Source organism: Gopherus flavomarginatus, chromosome 4 (assembly GCF_025201925.1).
Source record: "Gopherus flavomarginatus isolate rGopFla2 chromosome 4, rGopFla2.mat.asm, whole genome shotgun sequence".
Lineage (NCBI taxonomy): Eukaryota > Metazoa > Chordata > Testudines > Testudinidae > Gopherus > Gopherus flavomarginatus.
This window is the reverse complement of record NC_066620.1, coordinates 157,537,712-157,559,569: the sequence shown is the minus strand read 5'-3', so window position 1 is coordinate 157,559,569 and position 21,858 is coordinate 157,537,712. Positions and strand designations below refer to the sequence as shown.

Sequence of the window (21,858 nt, the reverse complement as noted above, 5' to 3'; positions counted from 1 at the left end):
AAGTATCCTAGGTCTTTTTTTTTTTTTTTTAAAGAAATTCCAGTCCAGTTTGTTTCCATGGAAACTACTTGGAAAAGGTAAACAATGAGCCATAGCCATCGTCTGTGAACAGAAATTCTCACAGGTTACTTTTGCTGCTGAAAGTGCTAGCTTGTAAAACTATCTAGACTCATATTTAATCTCATATTTTAATGTCTAAATCTCAGCACAGTACTTAAGTCTGTAATATAAAATAAATAATAGTAGGTTAAAACCTACTTTTCTTTCTTGACCATTTCAGCCTCTCACTCAGGGATGAGCCTATTGATTTCCCATAGGACATATTAGACAGATTCCTAACATCTGGAGTTACTCTGGATACCTGAACAGTTTGAGCCCTTGTCAACCAAAGATAACATTTTTAATTGAAAACACAGAAGTGGAGAAGCATGATTTGAAAAGTGTTTCTTAAAAGTTAGGGATGACCAATTCAGGTACCACAGAGATAGGTGCTTCAGAAACAACTTGGATAAATCACATGTTGCTTGGCAAACTGGGTTTACAAGTGAATTACCAAGGTGTTTCCTAATGAGGACAAGTGTTTCTCATAAACTTCTTTGTATGCTTGTACTTTATTTATATATTATATTACAAATTGTTATATGAAATACACTTTTAAAAAATTGAAAGGGCATCCAGACATGTAATATCAGTAGCTCTTAACCACCTCAGTCATTCTAAGCCCAAACAATACCACCAAAACTCATTCAACGTCTTCTGCTACTTGAAAATCCACTAGCAACAGAGGAACCAACAAGACTCCCCTGGTCACAAACCTTAGTAATGAATGAGCCAGCACTCCCCTTTCATGATATGCTGATATGTCCGCTATTTTTGCTGATTGGTTTGAGCATCCTTTGAACATCATTTCAATCTTATTTGGGTTATATAGTATACATCAGATTGCTACTAAATCATACTGAACAGTTTAGTAGCAAACTTTAAAACTCCCCCCAAATATTCTCTTATTTTAGGGTGTGTCAACACTGGGGGAGATGGGAAAAACTACACAGCAGGGAGTCTCAGATCCTGAAACAACTGACTAGGGCTCATGCTACAGGACTGAAAAAAGCAGAGTAGATGTTCCCACCTGGGCTCCAAGACCCAACCCCCATTATGAGGTTGCAGAGCCAAGATTCCATTCTGAGCAATAATGTCTGTGTTGCTATTTTTAGCCCCATAGTGCGAGCACCACAAAACAGTCAGTTGGCCCGGGTTCTGGGACTTGCTTCCGCAGAATTTTGTGTGGGTGGTGTGTGTGGTTGTTTTTTGTTTTTTTGTTTTTGTTTGTTTGTTTTTTTCCCAGTGTGGTGCACAGCCAATCTGCGAAACTCAATACCACAAAAAATTCACTCATTCACTTTCATTCTGGGCTCTCATGTTCTTTTCATTAGGGAAAGAATAAAAAGATGTGCTTGTTTGGCTAATGATTCAAGGTCTGTGAGAGGTTGAAGGAGTTCAATCTGCTAAATTTATCAAAAAATCAGAGGTGACTTGGTACTTACATACTTACCTTCATGGGAAGAAAATACTGGGTACTAAAGGCTCTTTCTTACAGTGACGAAAGGTATAATAGGAACCAATGGCTGGAAGTTAAAGCCAGACAGATTCAGATTAGAAATGTGGCACAGATTTTTGACAGACGGTGACTAAGTGTTGGAACTGCCTACCAAGGGAAATGATGGATTCTCCTCTCTTGATGTCTTTCAATCAAGAACAGATGACTCTCTAAAGGATATGCTTTGGTCACACACAATTTATTGGACTCCATGCTGGGGTAACTGTATGAAATGCTATGGTCTGCTATGCAGGAGTTAAGAATAGATTATCTAATGGTCCCTTCTAGCCTTAAAATATGAAACTTTTTCAAAAAACAATCTTGGATCAACTTTCATACTCCTTTTCTCTGAGTTAGTGACTAACTAGGCAGGGCCCTCCTTACCCGTACACAAACTACACAGCTGCATAAGGCACCAGGAAATTTAGGGCACCAAATTGTCCCAAATTTCGTAGTGGCCTATGCACCTGTGTGCTGCTCCAGTGGCCAACCTGATCCCCCAGCCAGCTGAGCCATCCAGGAAAGCTGTCCCTGCTCCCGCCCCACGCCCACTCCACTCCTTTCCCGTAGCCCCTGCTCCTGCTCTATCCCTGCTCTGCCCCCATCCTGCCTCTTCCAACCCCTGTTCTGCCCTTTCCACATAGCCCATGCCCTGCCCCCACCTCACCTCTTCCTGTCCCACCCCAGCCCTGCCCCCACTCCACCTCTTCTGCATTGCCCCTGCTCTGCCTCTTCCCACCCTTGCTCCTCCCCAGCCCCACCCCCACTCCACCCCTTCCCCTGAGCTATATCCCAGGGGACTGCAGCAGGGGTCAGGCGTTTCATGCACTCGCTGGGCAGCAGGCAGTGGAGTGTCCCAGCCCCAGCCTGCTCTGCACCACTGGTGTGTTCTAGGATGGCAGTTCCACCCTACCCCTCAAGACTGCTCCTGCCCCCCACAGACCTTGGTCACAGCCCCTCCCCCCCCCAGGGAAGCCTGGTGCCGGCCAGATGCGTAGAGCAGCACAGTGTCTAGGAACAATCCTAGGGTTACCGTAATGTTTAACAGGACAGACTCCTAAACTCCTGTACTACAGTCTGGTTCCTCCCAAAGTGGCTGCAGATACTCCAGATTTCTAGAAGCAGGAGAGAGCATGAGAGTCTTTCACAGATGCTCCTTCTAAACACAGAAATTTAATCTGGTATCATCTAGGTGCCTTTTTCCTTTGCAGTTATGTCTGTTTGGCAGGGTGGGGGAGGGGAAAGACAGAGTGGATGTTTGAAATGTCCCATAGTGATAGATGAGCTGCACATTCCTACAGCTGGTAAGAGAAGGCAGGTGGATTTATTAGTAAAGAAATTACAAAATCAACAAATAGTGAAATCAAAGTATGTGGTAAACTTCAGCTCAAGTCAGTTTACTTGCATGTTGCATTCTTAACCCTAATCCTTTTGGTTCTTTGTTTCTTCATTTCAGAACGGAGACTTGCTTATTCTAGGTCTGTAAAAGTGCACGCACATACATATATACATCCTGGCTTCTGACTCTCCTCTTATACCAGATATACATTGGTGTAAGTCCATTGATTTCAGTGGCATTGCTATTAATGAATACTAGTATTGATATGGGAACAATTAAGTCCCCTGTCTCCAGATATAAAATGATAGGGTCTAAATTAGCTGTTACAACTCAAGAAAGAGGTCTTGGAGTCATTGTGAATAGTTCTCTGAAAAGATCCACTCAATGTGCTGAGGCAGTCAAAAAAGCGAACAGAATGCTGGGCATAATTAAGAAAGGGATAGATAATAGGACAGAAAATACCATGTTGCCTCTATGTACATCCATGGTACGCTCACATCTTGAATACTGTGTGCGGATGTGGTCGCCCCATCTCAGAAAAGATATGTTGCAATTGGAAAAGATTCATAAAAGGGCATCAAAAATGATTAGAGGGTATGGAACAGCTTCCATATGAGGAGTGATTAATAAGACTGGGACTTCTTCAGCTTGGAAAAGAGATGGCTAAGGGGAGATATGATTGAGGTCTATAAAATCATGACTGGTATAGAGAAAGTAGATAAGGAACCATTGTTTACTTCTCATGACACAAGAACTAGGAGTCACTAAATGAAATTAATAGGCAGCAGGTTTAAAACAAAAGAAAGTATTTCTTCACATAACGCACAGTCAACCTGTGGAACTCCTTGCCAGAGGATGTTGTGAATGCCAAGACCATAACAGGATTCAGAAAAGAACTAGATAAATTCATGGAGGATAGGTCCATCAATGGCTATTAGCCAGAGTGAATAGGAATGGTGTCCCTAGCCTAGGTTTGCCAGAAGCTGGGAATGAGCGACAGGGGATGCATCACTTGATGATTACCTGTTCTGTTCATTCCTTCTGGGGCACCTGGCGTTGGTCACTATCGGAAGATAGGGTACTGGGCTAGATGGACCTTGTTCTGACCCAGTAGGGCCATTCTTATGTTCTTTTTATACTGATATGAAATTATACTGAAATTACAAGACAACAGATATAATATGAAAAAAGAGAAAGTGTGGATGACTTGATAATTTCATTTGCTTTTTAGTGAGGTCCAAGTTACAGAGAAGATGTTGCATTTTAAAGTATGTTAGGACCTCTGACTCTCTGTCCTTTTTATTTATTTGTATCAGGTGTGATCCTCCACATTTCCAAATGATGATGGTAGTATTTTGCAATACTTCGCACAGGTGTAAATGGCTTAGACAAAATGTAAGACGTGGACGAATAAACTGATTGTAGTGGGGGGGGGTTTGGTTTTTTTGTTTGTTTTTTAAATTCTCCAAAATATACTCCATATATGTGCATAATATGGCCAGCAAGCAATTATCACACTTTGTTCTCTTTAACAGTATTTCTTCCTCCCACCAGTACATGTCGTTTTATGCTGCTGCTGTTACGAGATTTTTTTAGAGTGAGAAATCTATGCATGTTTGTATTTTAGATGATCTGTATTTAGGATAATTTTACCGTGCTAAACAAACGTAGGCCAAATTTTTCAAATCTAGATGCATATCTTTGTGCATTAATTTTGAACCTTGTAAATTAAATGTGCCTGATATTTCAGAATACATAAGAACACGCAATACTCATGGGATTTGTAGAGGTTCTGCACCTGTGAAAATCAGGCTTAACTTTGGGAATCCAAGTTGTAAAATTTTGTAATTACTGTTTTAATACATTTGTTTTGACTTAAGGCTGTTTAACATCAATAACTTTTCAAACAGGAAAATCCAGATCAATTTTTATGTATTTTTAAGTAAATTGACAATTGTGTATCTGTTTTTTCCTTAGATCCAGAAGAACAGTATATTGTTCTGATTTTTGAGACTGGCCTTGATGCTCATGGAAATACAATATTTGAAAAAATTGTTGCAGAGATTGGTATCCGGAATAATATTTCTGATTTCTTTGTGAAAATTCCATTTGAAGAAGCCAATGGTAGGCTTGTGGCCTTTACAAAATCCTTGGAAGACAACTCCAAAGGAAGTGCTTCTTCTCTTAAAGAAAACAAAATAAAAAATGTAAATTACATTTTGTTCTGGACCAAAGCTTTACTCTAAGTTGTGATGTCATTTGATTTACAAATACTATGCTTAAACTGTGCTGTTTCACTAGCAGCAATGTCTTTTAGTGTGTATTTTTTGTCTTTCTAGCTTTTAGTTCAGATATAACTAAATGTGTTACATTAGTGCAGTTTCAGAAGAGGAAAAGTATTTTGCTTGACTGTTGTTAAATGTAATTAGTGTTTTCTTTTCACCAAATGTAACTCCCTAAGAGCTTATAGAATTTTGAGCATCACTTGAGTTTGTCTGCCAGTCAGACTGACATATAAGTACCATAAATGAATTAAAACTATTTTTCTTCCCTTTTGTTATGTTAAATGGATCATTCAGACCATGGTACTAATGATAATCCTGTCAGGAAGATGCCTCTGCTTAGCCTCTCAAAGCATTTTTTAAAAACAATGGAACATGTTGTCTCCTTGGGGGAATTTACAAGGATTTAATAATTTATTTTTATGAACTTTGAGTGTACAGTTGGAATAAATATTATATTTATTTTTATAAGGTTGTCTCTGAATCCAAAATACAGCTGAGAAATGCACCTCCGTTTCAATTTTTTGATGATGATGAAATTGGAGAGCCACATACAGTCTTTATCGGTCCTATAGAAAAGTAAGATGTCTTTCTCTGTTTTTGCAATGCTTTACTACTTTCAGTGAAGTTTCATATTTATTATTTAATGTATTTTTCGTTGTAGGTTGATAGTTTATCCACCTCCTCCTGCTAAAGGTGGTATTTCTGTGACCAATGAAGACCTCCATTGCCTAAATGAAGGAGAATTTTTAAATGATGTTATTATTGATTTTTATTTGAAGTAAGTTTTGTTATTTCAAGCTGGTTTTTAGCATCTTCTCGCTATGGCTTTTTAAAGCTCTGTAGGTCAATTAACATGACTTGGTTTCAAGCCATGTATGTCTGCCAGATTTAGAAGTTGAATCGTTATTTTGTTAAAAGGTTTTTAATCTTATGCTTTGTCCTGTTTGACATGTATTTAATTTGAAAACAAGATTCTGCAAAGCTTCTCTATAAGAGGAAGAATAGTGATAACTAAGTAGGGAAGAAATATAACCTTAGTTTGACCGTCCTCTCTTTAAGGTGAATAAACATGTTCAGAATTTTTATATGCAGTAGAGCTAAATTTAATGATTTTGATTTATAGAATTTGCTAATCAGAAGTCTTTTAGCAGTCCCTTAGAATGCGATTTTTTTAAAATGCCAGTTTTCAACCTAAGGTATTAAATGACATAATCATGTGACTGATGTTTGATGCCTAATATGTAGAAGTGTGTGTGTTTGTATGTATGTATATATAAATTTAATATATTTATTAAAATATATTTTAGAGGAAAAGAGAAGACCTGAGACCCTCAGTTTTAGAATGTTAATTTCTATTTCTTTTGTAACAGAACCTCAAAGTTGCTGCTTTTTATTTGTACATTGTGTCAATGACCCATTAACTAATAAGTTTAAATCTTCTATGTGCTTTGATAATAAAATAAACAGAAACCCATAATAAAGGACCAACTCAAACCCACAGAAAGTAATGAAATTGCTTGAGTAAAAATGTTGCCTTAAAGTGTGGGTAGCACAGCGTTTGTTAGTTTCACTCTAGTTAGTTAACTGAGCCATGACACTTTTGCAGTTCATTCAAATTTAATGAGGGGCACCTTTTGGGTGGGCGCTGCTGTCTAGTCAGTATGGCCACTATGTGGCAGACTTTGTCAGTTAGTAGAGTAACACAGAACTTTACATAAAAGAACTGCTGGAATTTTTTTTTTTTTTTTAAATAATAGGATATTTTTCTTAAAACAGGTATTTGGTCCTAGAAAAACTGAAAAAAGAAGATGCTGACAGAATTCATGTGTTCAGTTCATTTTTCTATAAACGCCTTAATCAAAGAGAGAGAAGAAATCTTCATGAAACTGCAAATCTGTCGTAAGTGTGATGTATTAAGTGCAAACACAATGAAGGCAATTAGAATAGAGACATAACACAAATAAAACCTGTCAAAAAAAATATGGAATTGTATTTTAGCTACTGATGCTAGCCAGAATCTCGGAAGTCTTATCCCAAGAGTCATAAATGTAGAATATGCACTACAAATCTTATGGAACTTTTTCCACTAGTGCTAATATCATGAAAATATCCAGAAAGGTGGTCTTTTTAAAAAAAAAAAAAAAAAAAAAAAAAAAAAAGTCCAACAAAACAAAGATTATATGGTGCCATAAAATATTGTACAATGATATTGAATATTTATTCTCTGCTGTTGGTGTCTTACAGAGTACAGCAGAAGCGACATGGACGAGTAAAAACATGGACACGGCATGTTGACGTTTTTGAGAAGGATTTTATTTTTGTTCCCCTTAATGAAGCGTAAGAAAAAACCTTCCTTTTATTAATTTTATACAGTAGAGGTTGTTTGGATTGCCAATTTTTAAATGAAAAGCATGCTTACAGTGTTTTGCACTTGAAGTTACAGCAACCTTCCCCATTTCATATGTTGAGTGTTCATCTCAAACTGGTAAAATCTTTAAAAAATGGAAGGACAGTGCAATTGACATAACATGAATTATTAGGAAGTATGAAGATTGAGCAAAAATGAGACCGTTTTCATGAAGGAGATCTTATTTTCCACCTAGCTTTTATTTAAAACTTTCTCTTCTAATCTGGTTTTAGTCAGTACTGTTGGGGTTTTAAACTTTTTACATTGAAACCTTTTTTTTTATTTAACTGATGGATTATGAGACGCCCTAAGGCATTGGAGTTGCCTGCTCTTGGTTCCAACGGGGCCGAGCCCCCACAGCTGATAAAGTTTATTATTTATATTACCATAGTACCTGGGAGCTCTAGTCTTGTGCTGGGTCCTGAACAAACAAAAACAGTCCCTTGTCCCAGGACTTTGCAATCTAACTATAAAGAAAGAGATAACAGACAGATACAGACAGATTGAGGAGTACAAGGCAACAGAGACAGCTTTGGTCAACATAATAGGCAGTGAGGCTGCTGGTATGCAGAAACAACAGTCATCAAGTTTTTTGTAGGCATCACAGTAAAGGAGAGTTTTAAGGAGAGATTTGAAGGTAGGTAATACAGTGGTCTTGAAGATGTTGTTGGGGACTGTCTCCCAAACATATTGAGGTAGCATGGGAGGAAGCTTGAAAGTACATTTGAAAATTTAACAAGTGGGCAAAAGAGACTACTCTTATGGGCCAATTGGAGGTGAATACTGACAACTGACAATAGCAAATGAGAGATGATAGCTAGTGTGGGCATGGACTGTAAAAGGCCTTAAACGTGAATACCAACAGCTTATGTTAGATTGGATAGAAAGCAGGGAACCAATGAATGGACTCAGAGAGGTGACATCAAAGTGACAGGTTAAGAAAATGATCTTTGCAGCTGTATTCTGAATGGTTGTGAGCAGGGTAAGATAACATTTGTGAAGGCTAGAGTGGAAGATGTAGCAGTAATCAAGATGTGAGATGATGAAAGTGTAACTGAGAGTTTTAGTTGTGTGGATGAATAGAAAGGCTGTATCTTAGAGATGTTATGCAGAAAGAATCACCAAGATTTAGGTATAGCCTGGACCTAAGGATCTAGAGACAGGTCCAAGTTGAAGGTTAGGGCCTGAGGCCTTCTCTACACTACAGAGGAAATTTGATCTAAACTACCCGATTTGAGTTACCTGAATAGCATAACTCAAATCGACGTAACTTTGATCCTACTTACCGTGGGTCCACACTACGCAATGTCGACAGGAGATGCTATCCTGTCGACTCCCCCTACTCTTCTCAATCCGGTGGGGTATAGGAGTTGACGAGAGAGCAATCTGCAGTTCACTAGACCCCCTAAAATCGACCGCTGATGCATCGATCGCAGCTCATTGATCACCCACAGACAGTTGGAGAGCAGGCAAGACAGTTCGTTCAGAGGACATATTGAAGGATTGACTAGAGAAGTAGGAGAACAAGGAGAAGCAGAGTGACAGAAGCCAAGGGAGGACAAGATTTCAAGAACATAGGCCTGGTCTACACTATGCGTTTAAACTGAATTTAGCAGCGTTAAATCGATTTAATCCTGCACACGTCCACACAACGAGGCCCTTTATATCGATATAAAGGGCTCTTTAAACCGGTTTCTGTAATCCTCCCTGACGAGAGGAATAGCGCTGAAATCGGTATTGCCGTGTTGGATTAGGGTTAGTGTGGCCACAAATCGACGATATTGGCCTCTGGGCGGTATCCCACAGTGCACCATTGTGACCGCTCTGGAAGGCAGTCTGAATTCGGATGCACTGGCCAGGTAGACAGGAAAAGCCCCGCAAACTTTTGAATTTCATTTCGTGTTTGCCCAGTGTGGAGCTCCGATCAGCACGGGTGGCGATGCAGTCCCAAATCCAAAAAGAGCTCCAGCATGGACCGTACGGGAGATACTGGATCTGATCGCTGTATGGGGAGACAAATCTGTTCTATCAGAGCTCCATTCCAGAAGACGAAATGAGAAAGCATTTGAAAAAGTCTCCAGGCTATGATAGACAAAGGCCACAGCACAGTGCTGTGTGACAAGCGTAACGGAAAGCCAAAGAACCAAATGGACGCTCATGGAGGGAGGGAGGGGGGGTACTGAGGACTCCATCTATCCCACAGTCCCCGCAGTCTCCAAAAAGCATTTGCATTCTTGGCTGAGCTCCCAATGCCTGTAGGGTCAAACACATTGTCTGGGGTGGTTCAAGGTATATCTCGTCAATTTACCCCGCACCCCGCCCCCGTGAAAGAAAAAGGAAAAAAATCGTTTCCTGACTTTTTTCAGTGTCACTGTATGTCTACTGCATCCTGCTGGTAGATGCGGTGTTGCGGCACTGAACAGCAGCATCCTCTCCCCTCCCCTCCCCTCCCCGGTGGCAGACGGTACAGTACAAAATGACTGATAGCTGTCCTCATCATCCTGTGAGTGCTCCTGGCTGGCCTCAGTGAGGTCGGCCGGGGGCACCTGGCTAAAAATAGGAATGACTCCCGGTCATTCCCAGCAAATGGTATAGAATGGCTGGTAACACTCTTCTTCATAGCAACTGGGGGCTGAGCTCCATCAGGCCCCTCCTCTCCCTTTTCATGTCTAAAGAAAAGATTCTGTGCTGCCTGAACTATCATACTGCTGGAGGCTGGGCTCCTCTCCCTTGCCACCGTTTAATGTCCTGCCTGGACTATCGTAGCAGCTGGAGGCTGCCTCCCCCTCTTTTTATCTCACTGAAAAGTCAGTGTTTCTTATTCCTGCATTCTTTATTACTTCATCACACAAATGGGGGGACACTGCAATGGTAGCCCAGGAGGGTTGGGGGAAGAGGGAATCAATGGGTGGGGTGGTTGCAGGGGCACCCCCTAGAATGGCATGCAGCTCATCATCTCTGCGGGATCTGACATGGAGCGGCTGTGTTCTCTGGTACACTGGTTCTCTAGTACGCTTGCCCCATATTCTAGACAGGATTGACTCTATTTTTAGATAAAACATAAAGGAGGGAATGACTCGGGGAGTCATTCCCATTTTTGTCCTTGCTCCCCCGGCCTACCTCAGCGAAGGCCAGCCAGGAGCACCCATGACAGCAGCAGATGGTACAGAACGACTGATAACCGTCATCTCATCACCAATTTACAGTGGCGTGACAGACAGTACAATAGGGATGGTAACAGTCTCTGCTACCTTGCAAATGCAAATGAATGCTGCTGTGTAGCACTGCGGTACTGCCTCTGTCAGCATTATAGATGTACACATACGGTGACAGTGACAAAAGGCAAAACGGGCTTCATGGTTGCCATGCTATGGCGTCTGCCAGGGCAATCCAGGGAAAAAGGGTGCGAAATATTGTCTGCCGTTGCTTTCATGGAGGAAGGAATGACATTTACCCAGAATCACCCACGACACTGTTTTTGCACCATCATGCATTGGGATCTCAACCCAGAATTCCAATGGGCGGGGGAGACTGCAGGAACTATGGGATAGCTACGGGATAGCTGCCCACAGTGCAACGCTCCAGAAATCTACGCTAGCCTCGGTCGGTACATGGACGCACACCGCTGAATTATTGTGCTTTGTGTGGCTGCATGCACTTGACTTTATACAATCCGTTTTGCAAAACCGGTTTATGTAAAATCAGAATAATCCTGTAGTGTAGACGTACCCATAGTCAACTGTGTAAAAGGTGGCTGATCAAGGAGCATAAGGGTGGACTACTAGTTCAGAAGCATGGACTACTAGTTCAGAAGCAATCTGTGACATGGGAAAAGGAGATGTGAGTTGTAGAAGGGGAAGGAAGAAGGGAAAGTAAGCGGAGGGGAGAGGGAGAAGACTGTTGTATTTTGTCAGTTTTCTCTTGGAAGAAATTGCCAAGAATCTGCATGGAGGGGGATGTGGAGGCAGTTGAAATTCTTGTTGTCTTCGCTTTATCTAGGTGTAATTATTTTCCTTAATATTCTTTTTAAACCATCACTTTCTCTGTGTAAGAAGGCAGACTTAGTGTAAGTCTATACCGCAAAGGAAAACTCGAGACTGGCTCTTGCCAGCTGACTTTGGCTCACAGGGCTTGGGTCATGGGGCTGTTTCATTTTCATGTAGAGTTCCAGGCTTGGGCTGGTGCATGAGCCCTGTGAGTCTGAATCGACTGGTATGGGCCAACCACAGGTTTTTCTTTGCTATGTAGACATACCCTTGCTGACTTGGGCTCAGGGTAAGGAGCTGTTTAACTGTGGGGTAGATGTTCAATCTCAGGCTGCAGCCCGAACTCTTGGACCCCCCCGCCCACCTTGCAGGGTACTAGAGCTGGGCTTGAGCCCAGATATCCACATTGCAGTTAAATAGCCCTGCATGCCCAAGTCAGCTGGCACAGGCCAACCGCGGGTTTTTAATTGTAGTGTAGATATACCCTTGGTGACTTTCTAATGATCATCAGGGAATGTTAATGTTAAGTGCTTCTCCAAGGACGAAAGCACATTACCTTCTGCTCACCTGACTTCCATCAAAATGAGCAAAAATATCAAGGTCATTCCCAAACTCATTTCCCCTTTTAGAAACATGAGCGGTTACCATTAACTCTTCAGCCAACTTTTTAAGAAAATGTAGACATTTATGGGAAACTACAAGTGGAATAATATAAAGAATGAAAACTTCAACTAAAAACAGTGACATGTTTATCACAAGTAGTAGCTTTCTGAATGTTTGGAATACGAAGGGTGAGATTCTGATCTATGATCTTATCAAAGCTGCCCAAAATCTTGCTTATATGCAAAAGGCCTATAAAGAAGCTCCTTAAGCCATTTTCCTCTTCCTTTGTGCACTTGTTCAGTGATTGGCCCTAAAGATGCAGTATGATCTTGTTGACTGAGCACAGAACAAGGAATCTGAATTCTATTCCCTGCTCTGCCGATGGTTTGTTATATAGCCTTAAGCAAGTCTCTTAATCTCTCTTCCACTGCTTTCATAGCTGCAAAGTGAGAATAATTCTTAATCTTGAAACATACCATTGAGCTGGAAGTATGCTTATGAGCTTAGTTAAACATTAATTTGCACTGAACTTTGAAGATATCAGGTATTAAAAGGCCTTGTCTATATTAGAGAAATTTGGCTGCTGGCATGCCTGTAACATACCCATGTGTCCACACAAATTTACTCACATTGGTTCACAGACAGTCACACACTTAGATTGCACTTCCTCTGGTCAAGGCAAGTCACCATGTTGGGCTCCATTAATATAATGCTAGCTGATTATGAAGCAAGTCTTGGAAGAAGCCATTGTATGAGTACTCTCTTCCATGTGGCCCATGGCAGATGCCTGGGCACTTGAGAGAATCTGAGAGACAAAATGGTTGTTGCAGCTGAAACTCTGTAATTTGGTACTTCCTTGTCCCTGGAAAGCAGGGTATTGCTTGCTCTGAGAAACAGAGTAAGGAAAAAATAAAAACGTTGAGGGTCCAATCCAGTATGGGCCAGGGTAATATCTACTCTGGGGCAGACATGAAAACATGTCTTTCAATGAACTAGTCCCTGTCATTAGGCCTTTTCCGTCTGTGGAGTCTGAGGTACTATTGGACAGTATCTAGACACCCAGCATAAGGCTTGTAAGGATCTGAATGGAGGACACCATTAGGATGGTTGAGTCCAAGGCAGGGGATATTTCAAAACCAAGATGTGCTGGAGACCATGCTGGGATCACAGGACCTATTAAGAATTTCTGGAGTTGGCAGTGAAGATTGTTCAGGCGGAAGAGTATTCTGGAGATGAGGGGACTTCTGTATAAGGTATATGAACTTTTGTTTGTTTTATTTCATTGCCATAATTGTGAAACAGACAGATGCAGTCTCAAGTGAAAGCAGAAGTCACTCCTGCAAGTGTCCTCTCTGCCCTGATAGTGCTGACACAGCACAGCGGCAGCTTTTTATGCCCTCCCCATTCATCCAGCTTTGCTCTACTAGATTCCAGCAGGTAGGCAGCTCTCGCTAACCTTCTTCCATTTGAGACTGAATGGGCTGTTTCAAGTAAGGCCAAAGTTTCTGGGAACTAACAGTGGCTAGCTAAGTCATGCCACATGTCCATATGCAAAATTGTAGTCCAGTAATTTTAAAAGTCAGACAGTGAACTACAGAAAATGTAAAAGAAGAACTTCATTGCAACAAACTAGGGCATCTTAGCCCTAGCATGTACTTGCATTGTATCTGTTGTTTCATATGCCAGGCTAAGGTATCCGTTCAATTGGCTACCTAGCTGCAAATGCATTTCATTCTGCTTTTTGCTTAATTCATATCAAAATTTGGGTACAAGCTCATTGTTTGTACGCAATTAGAGCAGTTTGCTAACAGCCACAGTCAAGGGGCATGGAATCTCAGATCTTTTCTCCTCTTCCATTGTCCTCACTGCTATTCATTAAGAACTGGTCAATATACAGTTTTTGTACTGCTATAACTGTCAGTTGCAAGTGTGTTGTTGTTTTTTTTAACTGATAGTTATGTAACTATAACTCCTAATGTAGATGCAGTTAAACTAGTATAAAAGTGCTATACAAGTATAGTTTATTCCCGTACGGGCAGGGTAGTAAACTACCCTGCTATATCTGCATCCACCCAAGGGGAGTTGTACTGCCTTTTAAATATACCAGAATTATTAAAGCAGCACAATTTTTGTGTGTAGACAAGGCAACACAGTATCCTAAAGTAGAGAATGTATTTTTAACTTACAATTTTTGAAATCTGCAAATTTTTGCCAATTCAGACTATTGTCTTTACCATTCAGACCAGAAGATGATGCTAATATACCTGTGGCCCTATGGAGCCTTCTTATGTGTGTTTAATTTTGGAGCATGTCCTTAAATTATAATCCAGGGGAATAACTCAAGTGTGACTTTATCCCACTGTCTCCCTTGTTATTTGTTTTTGTTTTGTTTGCTGGAGACTTAACTGTAAAGGTTATATTGAGATGCCTTCAATAAATGTTTCTTTAGTCCCTTTTGAAATATACCACACCACTATCAAACCACTTCCCTGCCACCACCACACATCTATGTGCTGTGGTCCCAGTGATCCAGCACCTCTTCCCAATGAGCCATATTATAAATGTTGTTAGTGTTGGTTTATGTCCCTATCATTTCAAATCCCAAGGCAGACTGTGCCATTAATGACCTAATGCATATTAAACCTCTCCTTCTCACTTCAGTGACTACTATTGCACCAAGAGCATCACAGAGCAGAAAAGGAACCAGGAATCCAGAAACACACGTAGTTGAGTGCCTGACCATCCTCTGGGGAAGGAAAGTGACAGAGATCTTAATGTTTTGGTTTTGGTTTGGTTTTTTTAAGCACACTCTTACAGAGTTTGAGGAGCTACATACCAACATTTTATTTTTTATTTTTAAGACAACTGATTTAGCCAAGAGAACAGAGTATCAATGAATAAATATACATCGTGATAGAGGAATGAAGCTGCAGGAGCAAGAGGTACATGAGGAGTTCCTGAAAGAATACTTGCAGTTGCAAAGGCAGCAAGCACTTTTATCCCAGCAGTAGTCCCCTGCACTTGTTAAATATGCCATGGTACAGGAGAGCAGCAGCTTTTGTTGGGCTGCCACCTATACTCGTATGCTCCCTTCTATATGTTCTCGTAGCACTCCACTTGTGCCAGCAATCAAGACAAAGAGACCGGGAATCCCCAGCACATGACTTTCTTGACTCTGCAGTCTGCAAATATTTCATTGTTGCTTTTTGTATTTTCCGTGGCTTCTTTTTGCAATTGTAGGCTTAATAAATTTGATTTGTGCCTTTTATTTCTGTGTTAAGTTGATCTATCAATCATACTTCAATTTAACTTCTATACATCACCATTTCACTCGTCCCTAGCCTCCCTTATACAGACTCCTACATTTAAAAAACTGATGAAGAAAAGCACATTTACTATATAAGGTGAAATTCAAATTAACAAAATAAAAAAAAAATTAATATCAGCAAATACCAACAGTTAGTATCATAGAACTGGAAGGGACCTCGAGAGGTCATCTAGTCCAGTCCCCTGCACTAAAGGCAAGACTAAGTATTATCTAGACCATCCCTGACAGGTGTTTGTCCAACCTGTTCTTAAAAATCCCCAGTGATGGAGATTCCACAACCTCCCTAGGCAGTTTATTCCAGTGATTAACCACGCTGACAGGAAGTTTTTCCTACTCTCCAACCTAAACCGCCTTTGCTGCAATTTAAGACCATTGCTTCTTGTCCTATCTTCAGAGGTTAAGGAGAACAATTTTTCTCCCTCTTCTTTGTAACAACCTTTTATGTACTTGAAAATTGTTACCCTGTCCCCTATCAGTCTTCTCTTTTCCAGACTAAACAAACCCAGTTTTTTCAGTCTTCCCTCATAATTCCTGTTTTCTAGACCTTTAATCATTTCTGTTGCTCTTCTTTGGACTTTCTCCAGTTTGTCCACATCTTTTCTGAAATGTGGCTCCCAGAACTGGACACAATACTCCAGTTGAGGCATTATCAGCATGGAAGAATTTCTTCTTGTGTCTTGCTTACAGTACTCCTTCTAATACATCCCAGAATGTTTGCTTTTTTTTGCAACAGCGTTACACTGAAGACTCATATTTAGCTTGTGATGCACTATAACCCCCCAGATGCCTTTCTGCAGTACTCCTTCCTAAGCAGTCATTTCCCATTTTGTGTGTGTGCAACTGATTGTTCCTTCTTAAGTGGAGTACTTTGCATTTTATCCATCTCAAATTTCATCCTATTTACTTCAGACCGTTTTCTCCAGTTTGTCCAGATCATTTTGAATTTTAATCCTATCTTCCAAAGCACTTGCAACCCCTCCCAGCTTGGTATTGTCCACAAACTTTATAAGTGTACTCTCTGTGCCATTATCTAAATCATTGATGAAGATTTTGAACAGAACCGATCCCTGCAGGACCCCACTCATTATGCCCTTCCAGCATGACTGAACCACTGATAACTACTCTCTGGGAACGATTTTCCAATCAATTATTTCTGTCTTTCAGGTTCCATCATGTTCAGTCCCCTACATCCTCCCATGTATTGGCAAAATATGAGCCCAAAGCATCTCTGATCTGATTTGCATACCTATTTCAAACAACGTTTGTGTAAGTCTCAGCTTCAGGTTGTGCTTCCCAGCTATGTTTATAAGTGCTGGATACTTTGAGGCCTCCTTCCTGTATTATCTGTTAAGCACTTCTGCCTGGCATTCACATATGTGCAGAATACAACAAGCAGATATTAAAAAACCCATGTTGCCAATTGTACTGTAATTGCATGTTAGACACTGCCATTTTGTGCTAAGCCTTCCAAGTGCACAAGGATGGCCTTGTAATGAAAGCACTGAACTGGGAATCAGGAGATCTGGGTCCCAGCTCAGCCACAGGCTTTTTATATGACCTTAAGCAGCCATTTAATTTCTCTTGTCTCAATTTTCCATTTGCGAAATGAGTATTATAATAGTTTCTTACCTTTTTATAGCAGTATTGCAAGGTAAAATTGTTTGACAGCCATTCAAGCATTCTGGTGATGTCCATGTACATGCTTATATAAACCATCCTGCACCTGCTGGATGTGTAGTTGAACCAACTTCTGTCTGCACTGGGGTATGTCTTTGTGACCCAGGTAAGGGAGTGGGTTTGGAGGGTCACTGGAAAATCACTGTTAGGATAGAAATCCAGTTAATTTCAGTGATGTAGGAAGGGAAGTGTGTCCTTCAGTCTGTTCCTGAAAAATGCAGGGTTTTTAAAAATTCTTGCATGATGTATATTGCCTGGCACCTCTGTTGAAGATCTAGGAACTAACTATGATGATCTAGTAAGATTTCCCTTTAAAGTATTCCTGCTCTTGATGGAGTGGGCACAGAATGGACACTTTCTTTTCTTCTGTAACTGCAGCACAATTCAGGTGAACCAGTTACTCAGATCTCTCAGTGATCTCAGAGATATTTGCTAGTTGATTGCGTGTAGAGATCCATTGCAACAGCATACACCATGAACTTACCAAACCAAACTGATGCCTGGGGTAATCACCCTGATTTTTCTGTGGTCAGCAGAGCTCTTTCTGGTGGTCTGATGCCACATTTATAAGGACTTGCTCGACACAAAGGCACATAAAAGTTTTTGGTCTCTTTCGAAGATCTGTAGTCACTGCTGTTCATACCAGGTCTCAGACGACTCTTACCATCATTTTGTGTCAGGGATTAACTTAGTGCTCCACCTGGTTAGCACAACCTTGAGGAACAGTTACTCCAAGGACCAGGAAACAACTGGAGAATCCTTCATAATTATGTAGTATAAATTCCAATAATTGCTGATCTTCTTTGACTCTTACTTTACATGGGGACAAGACCTCTGCTAGGCAGCCTGAAGTGATTCACTTTTGTGGAGTTTCAGCCAGAAAGAGCAAACTCTAACTATTTGCTCTGGCCTTCATTTTGAGGACGTGTCTTCTCTATTGCTGAGTTTCTGATGGAGTTGCTGGAATTTGACCATCTGCTTCCAGAAAGCCTTTTTGAAATCTCTCACAAGCCACTGTATCAGGGAGTTTCTCCAGGAACTGTGAGATAAGTGTACAGGAGACAGTTGAACTGCAATGGCTGAGTAGAGGACAGTGGGACACAGGGCAGAATTGACCTCAGAACAGGTGGATGGTTTAGATGCAACTACTCAGATGCCATTTACAGCACTACAATCTTACTGGTTCAGCTGCCAGTGGTTCAACGGTCCAGTGTAGAGACAGCCTAGAAATCAAAATTTGAAACTGATGTTACTTGCATTCAGATACTAGTAAACAATCAGTCTGTCTCTAGAGTTGGCGATAAAGTATACCGTTAACACACAAAAACAACACTTCACAAATGCAATACTGGAATTTGGCATAGTATCTGCAAGTAAAAAGCTTATGGTTGTGCATCTAGTAAGTGCCGGAAGGAAAAAGAAATGGGATAAAATGTGATACTTAGGCTTTGAGTGCCCAAGTCTCTTTTAAAAATGTCCCTTAAGTGCCCTGGGAGTCTAAGTACATTTGAAAATTTAGAGAGAGCCACTAGTTAACTCTTCAGCTATGGCTGCATCTATATAAAGCACTGTTTGGCTCTGTTTTGTTTGTGTTACAGTAGTTCCAGGAGAGGTCAAACAGATCACCTCCAAACCCCCAACCTCTAATTTGCTGTCACTCCATGTGTGATTGTGTGGAGGTGCAGGTTCTCAGTGAAACTTGTAATGGCAAAAGGATGAAACACCTACTGTGGGAGAAACTGGGGTTTGAATTTCACCTAGCAAGATTTGTTTCTGGGTTGGTTGGTTTGTTTCCCCCCAGTTTTTTGGACACTGGAGTAGAGGAAGTGTAAACTCTCTTCCCCTATGGCTTCACACACTGGTGGTGTCCAGCATTGTCCCCATTTCTTCCTCTGTTTTTCCTCCCCCAGACATACTTGGTATTGGAAGAGGTGTGTGGGATCATACTTACAATTAGAGGGTTTAGGGAGCTGGAGATTGTGGGCTGGCTATGCCAGCAACAGCCAAGACTAATTGACTGAACATGCAGGCTGGGGTGCAAGCACAGAATCTCCAGGAAAACAAATGAGATGCAGCTGTAAAATATCAGCTCTGCAGTTAACAAACTAGTCCATACTGGAGGAGGAAAAAATAAGAAAACATATTTAAACTTCAGAGGGGGAAAAGGAGTTATGAACAACGAGTGAAAGAAATACCCAGACAGTGTCCCTGTTTAACTAAATATATACTATTAATGAGTTTCATGGTGGCTAGCTAAGTACATGGAATAATTCTGCCTTCGGAGAATGTTATGGATGCTTAAAGCAAATCTGTTCAGGAAAGTAGAAGAACAAACTAACTCCTATCCTCAATAGTTGTTGCTAACTACAATTTTTGCCACTTTATTTTTTGATAACTTTAAACATTAAATCAATATAAACTTACTAATTTATTTTTCTTTTGCAGTGCTCACTGGTTTTTAGCTGTCATTTGTTTTCCTGGTTTAGAAAAACCCAGATATGAACCAAATCCCCACTACCATGAAAGTGCACCAATGCAAATAAAAGCATCCTCTTCAGAGAGAGAGAACAGCACTCCATCTCCTTTGCCAAGTGAATTGGATTCATCTTCACAAAGCTCTCCTTCCAAGTCCACAGTAAAGAGAACACTGAACAAAAAACTTTCTGTAGCTTTAACTGACACAAACAGGGAAATGGAGGACAGTGAGTCGCTATATTGTAGAAGAAGCCCTTGTAGGGGAAAAAGTGGAATTAAAAAAGTAAATCAAATAGACAGTGATTCAGAAGAACCTAGGACCGTGGAATCTGCATGTCATAAACTTGATCATAGGACTGCTGACGAGAATGGCGTACAGAGTGAATACACAACTGCTGTACAACCTATGGGTATGTACTTTTAAAAATCTATTTCGATTACTTTAGGATGAAAGATTCAGAGAATTCATATTATCAGAAGAAAGGTATCTCAGCTGTGGAACCTTGGTTCTTCTCTCCTGTACGTATGTATTATTATACAATTTCACATACTTTTTTCTGCATTCAGTGCGCAAGATGGACAGCTCAGGAAATGATGCTATTTAATTTTTGTATCCTCCATCTATCAATGTATGGGCCTCTCCCCATACCTGCCTTACCACACATCATCTAATCCATGCATGAATATAAGGTTCATTTCCTCATGGGCTTTCTGAGGTATTTAACACTTTTAAGCATTCGTATGAATGCTTCACAAAGATGAAGCATTCTTTACCATTTCACAGATGGGCACAGCCAAAAAGATGAAGGCTAGCATTTTCAAAAGGGTTCACTAATTTTTGGGTACCACAGTGATTGGCTGACCAACTTGACACCACCAACCTGACTTTTATCTGAGACTCCTGTAGTGGCAGGGAACTGATTAAATGCACTGGGCCGGGCACTGTTGAACCAGAAATCTTTCTGGAGAGACTTTGGCGCTAGTGCCTCAAAGACTTGTGTTATGATTAGTCCTATTGACTTCAGCTGGATTACTCTCAGTGAGCAAGTTCAGCACCTGCATAAATCTTTGCAGAATGGGGCCCTTGATCTTTCTGATAGTATTACAGAATGAGTGAATGGTGATAATGTAGTAAACATTATGCAATTTAATTTTAGTAAAGCTGTTAATATTATCATGAAATATTACTTTTAAAATAACGTAAATTGTCTTGGTTAAGAACATCTCAAAACATTCAGTTAGTTTCCAGAAATGGTAGTCATAAATGGGAATGTATTTGACTTGAGAGAGATGTCTAGTGAGGTAACACAGAGATCACGTTAAGTTTGATCTTTGTATGCAGTCTTAATTATGTGGATTAGGGAGTTTAACAGATTTATTTTTTCTAGGTTTCACCAAGAATATAAATTTGGTTATTCTATACATATAAATATGTACGAAACTTCAAACTTTCATTAAAATTTGATTGTATAAAACTTCAGTGCACAATTGCTGCAGTTGTGTGGCTTTTTTCTGTTTTTCATTTCCTTTCCTTTCTGTTCCAAGTAAGACACTCCCTCAGGTCTTCTGTCAGCATCATAGTGGAAAGGGAAGAGGAGGAAGAAGGAAATGCGTCAAAATGTATTACATATTTGATGCCTGTAAATTATTTCTTAAAGTTCGATTTAGACTTAAGTGCCTAAGACACTTTTGAATATGGGACTTAAGTCACGTAGATGTGTTTAAAAATTGTACCTATGTTCTCAAAATTTAAATTTGGACAAGTTTTTAGCTTGCTTATGCAAAATAGCTGCACCTTCGACCTAAAGGGAATAATATTTCAAAATGCTCTACTAGTGGTAAAATTATAATGGCTGGTGAATGTAGTGGCTGCTAAAGTTAAGACTTCAAAATAATTTCTAGAACCACCCCATCTTCATATGCTGCTAATTTCCCTAATTTTAGCCTTTGTGTTGTGTATTTGATTGTCCTGGTAATGGAATGTTGTGTTGCTATGGCAACTGAGTCAGATTATTAGGGGATAGCCCAGCCTGGCTGGCTGGCTGGCTGGTTAGTTCTGTGTGAAGCAATAAATGGCTGCTCCAAGGTTTACAGCTCTCTGTGTCTCCAGTGATTTCTTCCTAAAGCTGTTGCCCCCAGGGATATAACAATGTGGCTATGA

The 21,858-nt window shown here is 40.5% G+C and overlaps 1 protein-coding gene and 1 long non-coding RNA gene across 6 annotated transcripts in view; both read left to right on the top strand.

The window, feature by feature from the left end:
* SENP6 (SUMO specific peptidase 6) overlaps positions 1-21,858 on the top strand; it is a 176,278-nt gene that overhangs the window by 127,716 nt on the left and 26,704 nt on the right. For all 5 annotated transcript variants that reach the window (XM_050950093.1, XM_050950090.1, XM_050950094.1 and 2 more), the window contains 6 exons: positions 4,914-5,143; positions 5,691-5,797; positions 5,883-5,999; positions 6,998-7,120; positions 7,466-7,558; positions 19,668-20,107. In XM_050950093.1, coding sequence (XP_050806050.1) covers positions 4,914-5,143; positions 5,691-5,797; positions 5,883-5,999; positions 6,998-7,120; positions 7,466-7,558; positions 19,668-20,107 — 1,110 coding nt within the window. The remainder of the gene's footprint in view (positions 1-4,913; positions 5,144-5,690; positions 5,798-5,882; positions 6,000-6,997; positions 7,121-7,465; positions 7,559-19,667; positions 20,108-21,858) is intronic.
* LOC127049444 (uncharacterized) lies at positions 11,420-15,485 on the top strand. Its single transcript, XR_007773990.1, has 2 exons — positions 11,420-13,470; positions 14,879-15,485. It is a non-coding gene; the product is annotated as an uncharacterized LOC127049444 (long non-coding RNA).